The sequence below is a fragment of the Mastomys coucha genome, unplaced genomic scaffold, assembly GCF_008632895.1.
Source record: "Mastomys coucha isolate ucsf_1 unplaced genomic scaffold, UCSF_Mcou_1 pScaffold8, whole genome shotgun sequence".
NCBI classification, from domain to species: Eukaryota; Metazoa; Chordata; class Mammalia; order Rodentia; family Muridae; genus Mastomys; species Mastomys coucha.
This window is the reverse complement of record NW_022196914.1, coordinates 73,312,460-73,328,016: the sequence shown is the minus strand read 5'-3', so window position 1 is coordinate 73,328,016 and position 15,557 is coordinate 73,312,460. Positions and strand designations below refer to the sequence as shown.

At 41.6% G+C, this 15,557-nt stretch overlaps 1 protein-coding gene across 3 annotated transcripts in view; it reads right to left on the bottom strand.

Annotated features, from left to right (window-relative positions):
• Window positions 1–15,557, bottom strand: part of Plpp1 (phospholipid phosphatase 1) — a 61,002-nt gene that overhangs the window by 8,999 nt on the left and 36,446 nt on the right. The window contains exons 1-3 of one of the 3 annotated variants that reach the window (XM_031360301.1): window positions 9,477–9,600; window positions 7,921–8,072; window positions 2,374–2,654 (exon numbers count right to left, since the gene is read on the bottom strand). In XM_031360301.1, coding sequence (XP_031216161.1) covers window positions 2,374–2,654; window positions 7,921–8,072; window positions 9,477–9,531 — 488 coding nt within the window. In that variant the 5' untranslated portion in view covers window positions 9,532–9,600. Of the gene's footprint in view, window positions 1–2,373; window positions 2,655–7,920; window positions 8,073–9,476; window positions 9,601–15,557 lie in introns of those variants that run through there. The other 2 variants (XM_031360300.1, XM_031360299.1) reach the window with 2 other exon arrangements.

Below are 15,557 nucleotides of genomic sequence, written 5' to 3'. Positions count from 1 at the left end.
GTGGAGAGATGGCTCAGTGGTTAAGAGCACTTTCTAGTCTCTCAGAGGACCCAGGTTCGATTCCCAGCACCCACAGGAAAGGCTCATAAATGTTTGTAAATCCAGTTCCAAGTCATCTGACACTTTCCTCTGGCCTCTGTGAGCACCAGGCATGAGCATGGTGCATATACATGTATGCAGACAAAACATCCACACACAAAGTAGAAAAAGTGTATCTTTAAGAAAGATTACAAGTCACCATAAATGTAAAGATGTGAAACAATCTCTATGAAAATTCTATCAAATGAGACACACACATACACACACACACACAACCTTACAAAAGGAAAGGAAAGCTTTAACATGAAGAACAAAGAGACCTCATTTGAAGACAAAAACTTGTGGCATGATACTGCAGAGAGGACACACAGGTTAATGAATGGACACCACCTAACAGCAGACCCACAGTATAGAGTTACTTGACTTTCAACAAAAGGGCTAGTAACATTTAAAATTAAAAGATGGAGTTGTCAGTTAGACTGGAAGCACTGTGTAGTCTATAGGAAAAAAAGAAATACTTTCCTTACATTATATACAAAAATAAATTCAAATGTTGGAAGCACTAAACTTAAAAGTAGATTTACAAAGCACCAGAGGGAACAGATTTCATTAAGATCCAAAACTACAAACTATGAAAGCAAAAGATAAACTGGGTTTCCTGGAAACTTTGCAGAGGCTGGGAAGATGGCTCCCTTGGAGCAGTGCTCGTCACTCACGTGTGAGGGCCGAGTCCTGTTCTCCCCACTGGGGAGGCTGAGACCAGAGGCTCCTGGGGCTCCCGGGCCAGTCAGTCTCATGGAATCCCCCCCGCACACAATCTCCAGACACACTGGCTCAAGAAACACATGCAGAGTAACTGAACACATGCGATGCTGACCTCTGCTCTCTGCATGCACACACACAATGTCACACGGAACAAAAAAAGGTCTCTAAAGTTTATATTTCTATACTTCAAGGAGTATCAGTAAGAAATACAAACCAAGCAAGGAATTTGGAGAAAATTTTTTAAAACATGTCACAAAAAGGGTAACTCTTACAACTTAGTAGAACATGGAGCCCATTTCTTTATAAGGGCAAGAGAGGAACAGAGATTTCCAGATGGCAGGACACGGAGGACAAAAGCCACACTCAGATACCCAGCAGCCCCACTTACGGACAAAATACAAACAGAAACGCTGAGATACAGCAAACCTGCAGCACAACTAACACAGGGAAAACTAGTAATTAGGACAGTGAGGACCCGATTAAGGGCAAGTCTCCCATTCCAGAAGAATGCAAAGAGATAGCTACTCGGACCCTGGTGGCTTCCTGCAGCAACACACACGTACAATGCTGCGCATTTCTACTCCTAGGTACTCATTCAAGTAAAATACAAGTATATTACATGCACACAAGTGTTTATAGTAGCTTCTGTTTTTCTTTTATTTTTATTTTTTGAGACAGGGTCTCACTGTGCAGCCCTGGCTGTCCTGGAATTCACTCTGTAAACCAGCTGGCCTCAACTCAAGAGATCCACCTGCCTCTTCCTCCCAAGAGCTGGGATTAAAGGGGTGAGCTACTATGCCCAGCTGAAGCTTCATTTTTTTAATGGCCCCAAGTTAGAGACAACCTAAATATAAATCAACATTCAGACGACTGGATTAACAATCTGTAATAATCTAGAAACACGGGCAAATCACAAAACCAACATGTAAGAGAAGGGTACACCAGAGTCCTCACTGAATAGTCTCACACACAGTGTCCTAGAAAACATGGAACAGTAAGGACTGTAGGGAGAGAAAGCTGACTCAAGGGCTGCTGAAGGGTGTGGTCAGACACGGGCTCATATGCAAACCTAATGCAACGAAACCATTCAAAACCGTCATTTAGGGTGGACAGATTTCATGTTTGTGGATTATGTATCAGTAAAGCCTTTGCGCACAGACTGTTACAGTTTTGTTTATTTCAGTACAGTCTCAAAGCAACACTGGTTGAGTAGAAGAAGCCTTTGCCCACTGAGCCACACCTCAGCCCTTGAACCAGCATCTTTAAAGGTTTACTAACCTTGAAGTGGTCCAGATTCATCTTATGTTCTCGTACGTCGTAATAAAACATTTCAATAAAATGCTCCTAAATGGAGTCTCATAACTAAACAGTAGACTAAGGATCAAGAATTGGGGTGATGGGTGGTTCAGGACTCTACCCATGCCTTGGTGATATATGGTCTCATTCACTCCTCTGCTTGTACTAGCTTCTCCGTTCAAAGCTGTAGCCAGCTTCTCTTCCAGTCTCCAAAACCTTGTAGCCAGGGAGTACTACTCAAAGCAGCACGAGCACCAGAGATCACACACTCACCTGCCTTCCCTGACTTTCTGTTCATTCCCTTGACATACGTAGTTCTCAATATAACCATCACTGCAGTTGATTTTTGACCAGTCTGGGTTACAGACAGCCAAGAAGTGCGGCCGCAATCTGCCTATAGAATACTTGGCGATGTCCGTTAGGGACTGACTAGCTGAGGCTCCAAACAAAAAGGCTCCGATGGCTTTGTAAATGGTGGCTACGTAGTGATTGGTGACAAAGGAATTCGATTGCAAGACTTTATAGTAAACAGACAGAGTTTCTCCAATAATCATCTGAAAGAGAGAGAAAAGCAGGCAGTTAAAACAACAAGCAGGCACTTTAAACAAACAAACAAACAAGTCAACTGCTAAGCTGTAAATGATCGTTTACAAACTTCCCCTTTTAAGTCAATTTAGGACATCTGATTCTAAAGAAAGAAAAAGCCCCAGGTGAGCTGTAGGCACTGGTGGTAGAGCCATGGCTGAGCCAACAGCAGCGCAGCTACAGGAAGTAACAGCCCCTGGCTCTCTTCTTACATTCAAATAAATTGAGCTTCAATCATCATCCCAAAAGACAACTGTGGCTCATTCTAAGAACACAAACTTCCCAAAGAGAATCTTCCTCATATAACCATGGTTCAATTCTATCTGTCATCATTTTCCTCAAGCATTCCTTTGAGTCAAAGACATCCATCCTATTAAAAGGAGTAAGGGCATTTTAGGGGATAAAAATACAGGATAAAAGTGTGGGTCTATGTCTGAGGCCTAAGGGCAGTACTTCAACCACCAAGTTTCCAAGCTCTGCTTCCCAGAAGGCTCAGGGAAAGCCAGACTCCTTCCAAGAGTCCTAAGAAACCAAACTAATACTTGGGACTCCTCCTTCCCTGGGGTGGGGGAGGTGTCATTTCAGGTGACCCTTCCCCTATTTTTCAATGCTTTATAAAAATGGAGTTATATATAAAATATATATTAAAAAGTCTTCCCAAAACCATGCTGTGGACTGCTACCTTGGTGTCTGTCTGTCTGTCTGTCTGTCTGTCTGTCTGTCTCTCTCTCTCTCTCTCTCTCTCTCTCTGTGTGTGTGTGTGTGTGTGTGTGTGTGTGTGGTAAGCACAACAATTTCACAAGTTTGCCCACCAACCTCCTGAGAAATCCAAATACTTAATGTAACTATGAATCCCAGCATTTACTAAATAAGACAAGAGGATGTACTCTATGGGCCTGCTATCTACATACACATGTAGGAACAGTGAGCTTGCTAATTCATGGGTAGAAGGAAGGTGAGGGCAACACAGCCAAGTTTCTCTTGAGACATCTACTGTTCTTCTACCTCACCTTCCAGTTTTACAAACATGTCCAATCAGGGAAGGGCTATATGTAGAGCCAGCCTTGCCATAGGTGAAATAATGGCTGCCTCTTAATGGATCTCAAGGATCTGCTACCAGCATTTCTTCCCTCGGGTCTAATTCAATAGCTCCCAGAGCCCCTAGTCAGTCTTAAAACTTTGCCAATTAGACTATGAATTAAAAGCAGGGTGATTTCTCAGCTTTTCAACAGAAAGCTGAAATTGATACAAAGCCTAAAACAGGAGGTGTCGAGAAACTTTAACTGAAAGGCACTGCTGGGGTAAGTCGAAATCCCTTCAACACATTACACCACACAAAAATAGTCTCTGTGCATGTTAGTGAATTCATGAAACCCCTTTCTGGAGACTGGATCACAGGACAAGGGAAGTGGACTTGGGTTCATCAAACCTGCACTACTTTGCTAAGGGTCATCCTTACAAACAGTCCCTGCCCTGTTTTAAAGATAATATTGCCTCTTTGGGTCATTAAGGGAGTTCTGCTAACTACCGAAGGGCTGCTAGTGAGAAGAGTTCTCTAGCAAATTATGGAGTTCATCTTTGGTGGTGGAAGGCATACCAAGTGTATTACTGTCAGTTTAGCAGCAGGAACCTCCACACCTCAGAACCCCATGCTCCAGAATGAGGAGCGCAGCTCCCACCTCACACCAAGTACCAGCTGTAGGCACTCAGACTCTCTCCTGCCTCGGATGGAGGAACCAGCTTTCTGATTTGCAGAGCATCAGCTGACCTACATAAACTAAAACCTGTACTGGGGTGGTGGGAGGGCTCTAGTGCTGGCCAGTGCTCTCCTCTTTGAGAGAAACAGCCAAAAGAAATTCTAAGTCAAGTTTTATTTATTCCATCTGCATACGACAGTCATATTCAACTCATTTAATACTTTGTCCTGCCCTTTGGTCTATTATCCTTTGGTCTTAATCTTTGACCAAGTCTACAACTAGTAAACTGTGGAATTAATTTTACAACTCAAAATACTTCTCATGTTTCATTGACTAACGACAGTAAAGATATGATAAATTATTAACGCCCTGAAGACAAGGCCTTGGAGACTGAAGCAGAATCTTTATAAAGGTGACAATTTTCTACATCGCTGCTCCACCCCATGGGCTATGCTCACAGCATTCTCTTTCCAGCTCCTGTAATATCCCCCACCAAAGACTATGTCAAACAGCACCCATACAGCGCACTTCCATTGGGGGCTGCTAGCCCAGATGTCTGAAATCACTGGTGCACCTCCATATCTTCCACCTCTTCTGAGCAGCTCTCCTCGTTTCCACTCCTTTATAGCCTCCTGAGTCTTTCTCGATAGCCAAAACTGAGTTATTGGAGTGAAAAGATTTTTTTATTACCCCATTTCCTGACACTGCTCACTGACCATCTCCTCTGTACAGAAATCCTCCCATCTCCGGGTCCTCACAGACTTTGTCACAGTGTAATTACAGATCATCTGCAGGCCACGCCAAAGGCTTGGTGCAAAGTCTGAATCAATACAGATTTTAAATGATTTACTTCCTCCCCTCCTCCAATTTACTTCTAAATAATTCAATATATACAACTCTGATAAAGGAGTGCCTGAAAAAAACTCAATTAATAAGTCAACTAGAATTACTTTAAACTAGTACATGAAGCTGCTGACCTAAGCAAAATTTGTTTCTGCTGATACTAATTAAAAAATAAGCTGTGTTTATATGTGTTTACTTAGGGAAAGGGTGTGTGTGTGTGTGTGTGTGTGTGTGTGTGTGTGTAGACATACAAAGTGAGGTCAGAGAACAGCTTTCAGGAGTCAGCTCTCCTTTTACCACGGGTGTCCCGGGGATTGAGCTTAGGTCCTCTTTGGCAGCAAGTACCTCCACCTGTCCATTTAACAGTTCTCTTACTGTACCTTTAAAAATAATGTATACTTCAAGGATCTTAATTCATATTGATTCACTTGTCATTTACTGAATGTAAAGATAACTTCTGAGAGACTGTGCTGGAAGTTTTTTTTAATTTATATTTATGTGCACATGTGTGTATGCACTCTGTGTATATGTCACAGGTGCCCAGAGGCCAGAAGGTGTCAAATTCTCTGAGGCTGAAGGTATAGGTGGTTGTAAGCCACTCAACATGGGTACTGGGAAGGAACTTGGATACTCTGGAAGATCAGGAACCACTGAGTCCTCTCTCCAGTGAAATACTGTCTACTTTCTTTTCTTTCCCCTCCTCTCTTCCTCTTCTCTCTTTCTTTCTTTCTTAGCTCTAAGTTAATAAAGCATCATTCCCATTTTGGACTGTTGTGTTGGACCCTGGATGCTACTACACAGGCTCTGCAAACCCTCACAGCACAGCATAGGCCCCTGCTCTGCCACTGCCCTCCACCCTAGTGAGTCTTCCAATGTCACCTAACAGAGTAGACTGAAGAGCACAGTACATCCAGTGCTTTAAATGAATCAGCTACTATTTGCAACAATAAGATCCCTTCTTAAATTATAGAGTGTATAAGCTAAAATGTCTACTTGTTTGTTGTTTGTCTTAAAATGTTTACTTTGCTTTATACTATTTGTTCTCTCTCCCCCCTCCCTCCATCACTCCTTACCCCCCCTCCTGTGTGTGTGTGTGTGTGTGTGTGTTCATGTACTTTCATTAAGTGACTAATGATGTTACGTCTCAAACCCAGGACAAATGGCTGAGGTACCTATATAACATAACAAAGGGACACTGTCCATGAGCCTTTCATCATCAGTACCCATCACAGAGACATCTTGTCTGAAATACCCCACCCCCATCTGAAACACCTTATCCCAGGGACTGAGCTGGGCCCCTTCTCCCACCGAGCCATTTTGGCTGCACCAGTCTCTGCACCAGTCTCTCCTGGTCTCCTGGTCTGCTCCTGACCTCCTGGCTTCAGGATCCTTTCTCTTTCTCTTTCATTCTCTTCCCTCTTTCCTCTCACAGCCTGATTCAGTCTGAACCATTCCAGATGGATGCCTCTGCCTTTGCTCTTCCTTAGATCTACAACACAGACCTCAACCACTTAGGGGTAGTCATGTCCTCCTTGTATTTCATTTAAATAAAAAATATTTGGAACGTATTAATTCCTAATTCCTCCCAGACTACCCCTTTGTATGTATATGTATGTTTGTTTTATGAGCTACAGTCTCATTAAGTAGTCTAAGCTGGACTTGAACTTACAATCCTTCTGCATCAATTTCCTGAGTTCTGGGAGTATAGACATGCACCACCAGGCTCAGGGAACAATCATGACCTCACAGCTACTCGGGAGGCTGAGATGGAAAGAGTGCCTGAGCCCATGAGTTCATGCCCAGGCTAGCGAACATACAGAACCTGTCTCTAACAGATGACTTCCTTCTACAAACCATCATGGGCTTGTTTTTCTTTATTAGTAAAAACTCAGTGTAGGGCTGGTGAGATGGCTCATCGTGTAAGAGCACTGACTGCTCTTCCGAAGGTCCTGAGTTTAAATCCCAGCAACCACATGGTGGCTCACACTACCCATAGTGAGATCTGACGCCCTCTTCTGGTGTGTCTGAAGTCAGCTACAGTGTACTTACATATAATAATAAATAAATAAATCTTTAAAAAAAAAAAAAAAAAAAAAAAAAAACCTCAGTGTAGAGATCTAGACAGACTAAAGGAATCCCTGAGCTCTTCAACCTTTGCCATGCTGTAGGACAATCACCTATATTACTGTACAATGCCTACTACTACCACCAGATCCCAGGAACAGTTCCGGGTAAGTAGCCGGGGCACGCCAGGCTCCAGGACGGCCCATGAAGAAGCTAAGACTGAAAGAGCAGCATCCTTCCTTTCAGAATCTCAGTATTTATAGTGTAAAAGGTTTCTTTTTATTAGTTACCATAAATTATGAATCAATTACTTTCCTTTACTAGTCAGATACTGTGATGATTTTAATGATATTTCTGAATTAACTAAATGTTAATTTAACACTAACTCTAAAGTTGACAAGGTAAAGCTGACAAAAAAATTAGCACAAAATATACATAGACCAAGTTAGGCTCCAGTTACATATTTTTACTCTTTTGACCTTATTTAAAATAGCTCCATAAAATAAGTCTTCCATTAAAGTATTTTTTAAAATCCTGAGGGATATACATTAAATCATTAATAATAACCACCATCACAAGAGTAAGGTGCATGTTCAAAAGTTATAAACTTGGAAAAGCAGGTTTAACTTACAATGATAATACAGAATGGAATGATTATTCCACCTAATAACGCATAAGGTATGGTGTCTTCTTTGTAAGGGTACTTGATGGACTCATCATTACAGAATATTCCTCGCTGGAAGGGGGTATGCCTTGAAGTAAGAATTGCAAAAGGCAATCCAGCTAGCAAAAGGGAATAAATAAAAATATCATTAAAAATTATTAAAACTGATCAATAGCAACAACCATCCCGGAAGACTTTAAAGAGGCAATTGCTTTGAACGTAAGTAAGAGCACATGTAAACGGGAATGCAGAATGCATGCAGCAGAAGTTAGAAGGGTTGCCAGTGTAGGGGAAATGTGGTTTTTCTCCTGCCCAAATACATTAACAGTGGGAAGTCGTTTCTCATGCCCATCTTTAATCACCAGGTTTCCAACACCTTCTTAACCTTCTGTCATGGACTTTGTCTCTGAAGAAAACATTTTAACATTCCCCATTTTATGCTTTTTCGAAAGTGACAATATTTAGACAGGCCACAGTCACAGCTAGGTTATGACAGTGTCTAAATAAACTATTCCTTTGTTTCTTTCCCTTATTCAGAGGATACTAGAGTGGCCTTGGAATAGACCGTGAGGCTGAATCTACTTTCTTAAGACAGCATAATGACAATGGTGTCAAGCATAAAACCTCCTAACACTTGCTTTATCATTAATGCTTTCTGTGAAGATTGTGCCTCACACTACCCCTTAAAATGCTTAAACTTTGTCTAAATGTAAATTTCAAGAATTTCAAGAATTCAGTTCTTCATATTATTAAATAATTACATTTATTAGCTACAGCTTTCTGCTTTATAGAGATGTAGTCCAGCAGAAAGCCTCACAAGTCCACTTCAAGACTGGTCCACATATGAAGGCTCTCCCTTTGGTGTCCTGTTCTGCACGCAGTATCTCACCCACTGAGCTAGCCTGTCCGAAGCAGTTCAAGTGCTTTCTCTCCATGAGGCTCCAAGCCCTGACCTATGACTGAATGTCAACCAAATCTGCAACTGTTTATCGCAGTATCAATTCTGTCCAAAAGCAGCAAGTAAGAATCACATTTCTTTCATTGCTAGCTCTTCTATGTATTTTCCCACCTTCATTTAGACATTGAATCATGAATCAAAGTTCATTTCTTTATGTGAATCAATTTGCCATCAGTAGCTCCCGACTCTTGAAAAACTTAAAATGCTACAGGCTTCCTAAAGCCCTGCTTCTGTTAACTGGAGAGCTGGCTTTGCTGGCCTACCCTTTCACTCATGCCTCTCATTGAATTCAGACTCTTCTGATTCACAGCATGCTTGTGATTAGGGCAATGCGACAAAATTCCCAAGCCTTTGCTACATATTCTGTACAGCACAACTTCCGGAGATTTACATCAACTTTTCACACTTATCAACACATACTGAAGTGTTAAATACACACAGCTGTGGTTCCAGTTGTTGCCTGTCCCACACAGTAACTGGACATTTAACCTTCAACCAATTATACCATTCCAACTGGATGGACATTATCTCACATTTACAAAGAACTATTATTTCTATGGCTCACCTTGTTTGTAAGAACTCTGCACACAGCACTGTAAACTTCTGTCTACACAGCACATTTCTGAAATGGTTGTATTTTGTTCACTAAGTATTGCTTCTTTCTTCACTAAAATGCTTAGTACAGAAGTTACACATAGATCATTAGCACTTGAAACTCTTTAGATTCTGTGTCTTTAGTATAAGGAAAAATTTGTATTAATAGTCTCAAGTATACTGAAAGATATTCATATACATATCCATTAATAGTAAGGTTTTTCTCTTTCGACCATGCCACATAAAAAATCATGTTAGAAATTACTCTTAAATTTACAGGGAAAAAAGTTTGTATTTCTCAAGATGGAGGAAAAAATTTACAAGTGTGATAAATGGTCCATTTTAAAATACAGGAATGTGTAAGTGGGTGAACACTGAATACACTGTATCCATCACCCTCAGTGCTATCAGGATTACAAGGCTGAGTAAAGCACAGTACATAATCACCCCAGAGAAGAGCAGAAAAGGAAAGCTAGTGCAGCATTATGTGTGCCTGGCCAGGGAGCTGTCTAGAATGTGATTCCCAATAGGAGGGGTGTAGGAGAAAAGTCATAATGGGTAATTTCCATAACTACAAAGCAGAAAGAAAATGTGCACCAGGGACATAATATGAAAAGCAACCACAGAGTAATGGTGGTATTAAAAGGATGAGCAAAGAGAGCCCAGTGAGAGTGCTAGGGTGAGCTGCTGGCAGGCCAGGAAGGAGAAGCATAAGGTATGTATGCATCAGAAGAGTGTCAGATGGAGAAGAGCCCCAGCTGCAATGCGCTTTAATTGCCAGTCTTCATTAAGGAGAAAGAATAGAAACCAGCTTAGAGTTTGGAAGGCCTCAGGAATACTTTAAGTTAGTAATAACCAATCCCAGTCAAGGGAAATTATAAAATATATAACCCAATCAGTTTCATTTCCATTAAACTCAGTACAGGCTAACCACAGGTGTTCGCCGACCCACTTAGGACGGAACAGGGTGAGCTTATCCAGACGCTTCTGGAACCTCTCAGAAACACAAGACTGACTCCATCTGGGCTGGCACACAGCACTGGCCCACAAACAAAAAGGCCAAGGACAAAGCACATCGACAGAGAAAGAAGGGACTAGCTTGACCCTGCCCAGTGCAGAATGAGAAAGGTAGCTTGGGTTCCCCGGTGCCAGAAGGCCACACTGGTCCCACTATCTCAGGCTGCTCTGTATCTGTTTCAACGAACAACAAGTTTTACTTAAGCTAATGAGAAAAATAGTTTCTACTCCTTGCAAAAGCCTTAATCTAACCATTCTTTCAACAGGGACAGTACAAAGGTTGCTTTTAGTTTTTTGGTCAATCTATATAGTAAGGGGAACACTTCCAATTCAAATCCTTGTTTGCATTTCTAATTATTTCCTTAGAACATTTTTATGGACCAATAAGGCATATAAACATTAACATTTTGACCAATTATTTCTCCCAAAATGTAACTGTACAGAACTAACTTACTCTACAGCTGCAGCACACACATATAGGAAAATGGAGTTGTTTAAATGCACAGCCAATGCCATTCTTAACATGTATGACAGCCAAGGCATGCATGAAAGGATTATTTTCATTGCTGTCAGTTCAGATGAAACATCTTTTTACTCTTACCAGTAAAACTGAATCTCTCTTTTAAAAAATCTCTTTTCACAATTTCTCAAATGACTACACATGCCAATATTTTTCTTAATACTTTAGTTGGGAAATCAATTTTAATTTCTCTCCTATTTTTAAAGATTTACTTGTTTATTGTGTGTGTGTGTGTGTATATGGGTGTGTGTGTATATGTGCTTCCTTATCTGAATGTACTGTGCATATATACACCCACAAACAATGGGAGGACGCTTTTGCATTGCTACGCCACTGTACAACATTTTCCTCTTTGATGATCTTCACGCATGGAGAGAAACATGCCAAGGACTCGTGGTATTCAGTCCACTTCCACTGTTGGATCGAGCCACCACTACTAATTGTGTTTGCTATTTGCTATTGGATCAGACTCTTGGTATCCTGACAAAGAAGAGTGGAATCGCACCAAAGATCTTACTTCTAAACAGGTCCACAATTTTCCTACTAACCTTTCTCCCCTACTTCTGGTTGGTGGGCTAGAAGGGAGGTTGAAGTGTTTAAGAACCCTAAACACAGTAGGTTTTGAAAAATCTAAGCTTAGAGAATGGCCCCCATAGGCTCATACATTTGAATGCTTTGTCATTAGAGTGTGGAGCTCCTCGATAGGCATTAGGAGATCCAGCCTTGTTGGAGTGGGCGTGGTCTTCTTGGAAGAAGTGTGTCACTAGGGGTGGGCTTTGAGGTTTCAAATGCTCAAGCCAGGCCTCGTGCATCTCTCTTTCTGCTACCTTCAGATAAAGATGTAGTACTCTCAGCTACCATGTCTACCTGCATGCCAGCATATTCCCTGCCATGAGGAGAATGGAATAAATCTCTGAAACTGTAAGCCAGGCCCAAATGCTTCCCTTTATAAGAGCTGCACTAGTCATGTTATCTCTTTACAGTAGTAGAACACTAGCTAAGGTAAGTGCAAATTGCTGATTATTTTAATTTCTTTTACTAAATCTTAAAGACCTTGGTAGCAATTTAATTCTAAATGCATTTAACTCAATTCAGTATGCAGACCAAAAGACTGAGGAATTCCACTCATGTCTTAGAAATTCCAGACATCTAAAAGTTACTTTAGTGAGCATCAGGGCACATATCATTATAAAAGCTAAAAATGCATCAGAGAGTGAGGTCTTAAGTTCTGATGAAATCATCTTTGATTATGAAGCAATCATCCAAGTGTCAGCTTAACAATGAACTGAGATCCCCTCTTGCATGGTCATTAATTAGGAGTCAGGGACAGTCTGATTGTGGCCCACTTATGGATTTAAGCGGAAAATAGCCAACAGGATTTGCTGGTGGATTAGGTATAAAAATATGAAAGAGTAGAAAGCTACATTAACTGAGAATTGAAGCCTTGGAATGGAACTGGGGAAGATGGTGCATCTGCTTGAGCTGCCTATAGTAGACAGTAGATGAGATAACTGCAGTGGAGGAGAGAAGTCAAGCTAATGGGATTAATTAACCTGACACCTAAGTTCATTAAAGCCCGGAAACCAAGTGAGACCACAAAGGGAACAGGGCAGAGGAGAAATGAGTCCAGTGATCCTGAGTACAACAAATGAAACCTTCACAGAAGAGAATGAAAAGGGGATGGTGGTGCAACAGCACAGGTGAGCTTGTTTGTGATTTTTGTTTGTTTGTGTTCTGGGGTTTTGTTTTTCCAGACAGTTTCTCTGTGTAGCCCCTGGCTGTCCAGGAACTTGCTCTGTTGCCCAGGAAGATCTCAAACTTGCTGATCCATCTGCCTCTGCCTCCCAGGTGCTGGGATTAAGACCATTTACCACCACAGCCAGGCCAAATAAATTCTTTTTATAAAGAAAGAAAAAGGGATAGAGGCATGCATAGATCAGGTAAGATGGAACTAAACCTGGAAAAAAAAAAACAGGGAATGTATTTCAAAATTCTAGAACAGCAACTGTAGAAAGATTATAGAATTATCAAATCAATACAAAATTTAATTCCACTTCTATATACCTGTAATAAGCAATTAGGAACCAAGCTTTTTACTTACATAAATATCAACAAAAAAAAAAATCTGCATTGACATGCTTGAACATTTCAGAACTCCCACATACTCTACTGATAAAAGTCAGTGAACCTGCCCATGACCTCTGCTCATCCTCCTACAAGAGAGGAACTGCTCTCACTCTCACTACAAGCTATTATTAAAAAGAACCCTCACCGTAGCTCCTAACCTGTAAGCAGACAGGCAGGGCCTGAGTGCCTTCTCCAAAAGCAGGCTGCTCTAAGCCACGCCCTGAGCTCATGCTGACTGCTCCTAAAGCACAAAACCGATACAAGCAAACTGTTTGCTGAACTGTTTGCTTTCTACAACTGACATTCCACTTCTTGTGATATTGGAAATACGGGTTTGGAATACTGTAATACTGCCATTCTTAAGACCCAATAAATGCAAACGCTTGACATTATTAACAAAAGTGTACTGCCATGGGGGTTTTGTTAAAACATGGTGCCCACAGGAATTTGACCACCATCTACTACTAAGTAGTTGTGGGGCAAGTGGACTGTGACACCAGACAGAAGAACTGGTACTGCCAAGCAGGCTCAAACCCCGGGGAATCTCAGAATTGAGAACAGCAGGTGTGAAGCCAGCTCCCTACCAAACTACCTGATCTTGTACATGTAACTATGACACTCAGCTGAGATGACCATGACAATCGGCCACGTAGCATACGGCCACGTAGCATAAAAGCCTGGAGTCCTCCATGCTAATAAAGTATCTAGATAGGCCCCAGTGTTTAGCTAATGAGCTTCCCTTCCTGGGCCTTCCCTCCTGCAAAAGGTATTTAATCCCTGGTTCACCCTGAGTAAGCTGTATGAATTCACATCTGCCATCAAATAAAGCAGTTCAAACAATCAAGGATGTCTCCTTCATCAAGGACCGTCTCAGGGGAGGCCTCCATCATAAGGAGCTGCACCTAAATCTCCGTGAGAATGCTGGGGAGGGCCTTCTCTCTTCCAGCCCCTTCCTCCATGTACTCCCTCCACACTCACTCAGAACCAAGCCAGATTCTAACCCCTCCAGGGCTCAGCCGTCCCCTTCCTGCCTGGCACACAGACACCCTCAGAGGACCCCAATTCCCAATTCCCAGTGGTACCCTAGCAGCATCTGGGTACACAGGGGACCGGGAACCATAGCATCCGTCTCAGACTCCGCTGTTCTTCACCCTGGGAAACACGGACTGAGAGCCCTATTACAGACTGTGCGCTTCCTCCTCTAAGCAGCTTGCTGGCAGTGATCGGGAACCCCAGCAGCAAGGCAGACACACAGCACAGAAAGATGTCCCAGAGAGCTCAGTGTGCAACATAAGCTATCTGTAGGTACGGGAAATGCTGAAGCCTTTCCTGATGGCTTTTGGGGGGACATTATTTACACAGAAAGATCTGCAAAAGCACTATGCTGCACGTCGTTACTTCCTAGGACTTTTAAGACAGCCTGTCCTCTAGTCTAAAGGGTGATTTCACATGGGTGGGTCCGCACTGAACTTTCAGTCATAGCCCTTCTCAACAAAAAAGGATTTGGAGATTTTTAGCTTATTAAAGGAAACAACAAATTATGGCTAAGGCAGATCATAATTTGGCAGCAAGTGCCTTCATGTGCTGTGCCTTCTCAGCCTGTCAAAGTTCTTTCAAAACAGTCAACACCCAAACACAACTTGAAGTTATTTCATGGCAAACAAACATAAGTGAACAGGTAACAGGACCACCATGAACTTCACCCCATTTGCTGTAGCCAGTCACCCCATTTGCTTCTCTAGTTGCTGTTTCTAGTTAGGAGGTGCTGCTGTAGGCACTGACTGGGGGTTTTGCTTAAGGCATGCAAGGCTTAATTATGTAATACTGAATACATTCAAGAAGCTTGCTTCCCAGAGCTTTAAATTTAGACTGTGGAGAAAACCTTCACCGCAGATGCTTCTAAACTCTTATCCCTAGAAATTAATAATACTGAAGATAATGAAGATAATATTTTGTAAATATATTACTATATATATAATATAGTATTTGTAAATGTATTATGTAACAAAACAACACTGATACTTTATCAAACTATCAACAAATTGAAAAATATATTTTAAGCCAAGTTTATTGACACATACCTTTAATCCCAGCACTCAGGAGGCAGATATATATATATATATATGTGTGTGTGTGTGTGTGTGTGTATGTATGTGTGTATATATATATGTGTATGTATGTACATACATACATACACACACACACACACACACACATTACTATTCAGTATGTATATCTATGTGTGTGTTGGTAGTGTGGTAGGTATAGAACCCAGGACTTTCCATGAGCCAGGCAGGTACCTTACCAGATTTTAAGCCTCACTTTTTTTTTTTAAGATTTATTTATTTATTATATGTAAGTACACTGTAGCTGTCTTCAGACGCACCA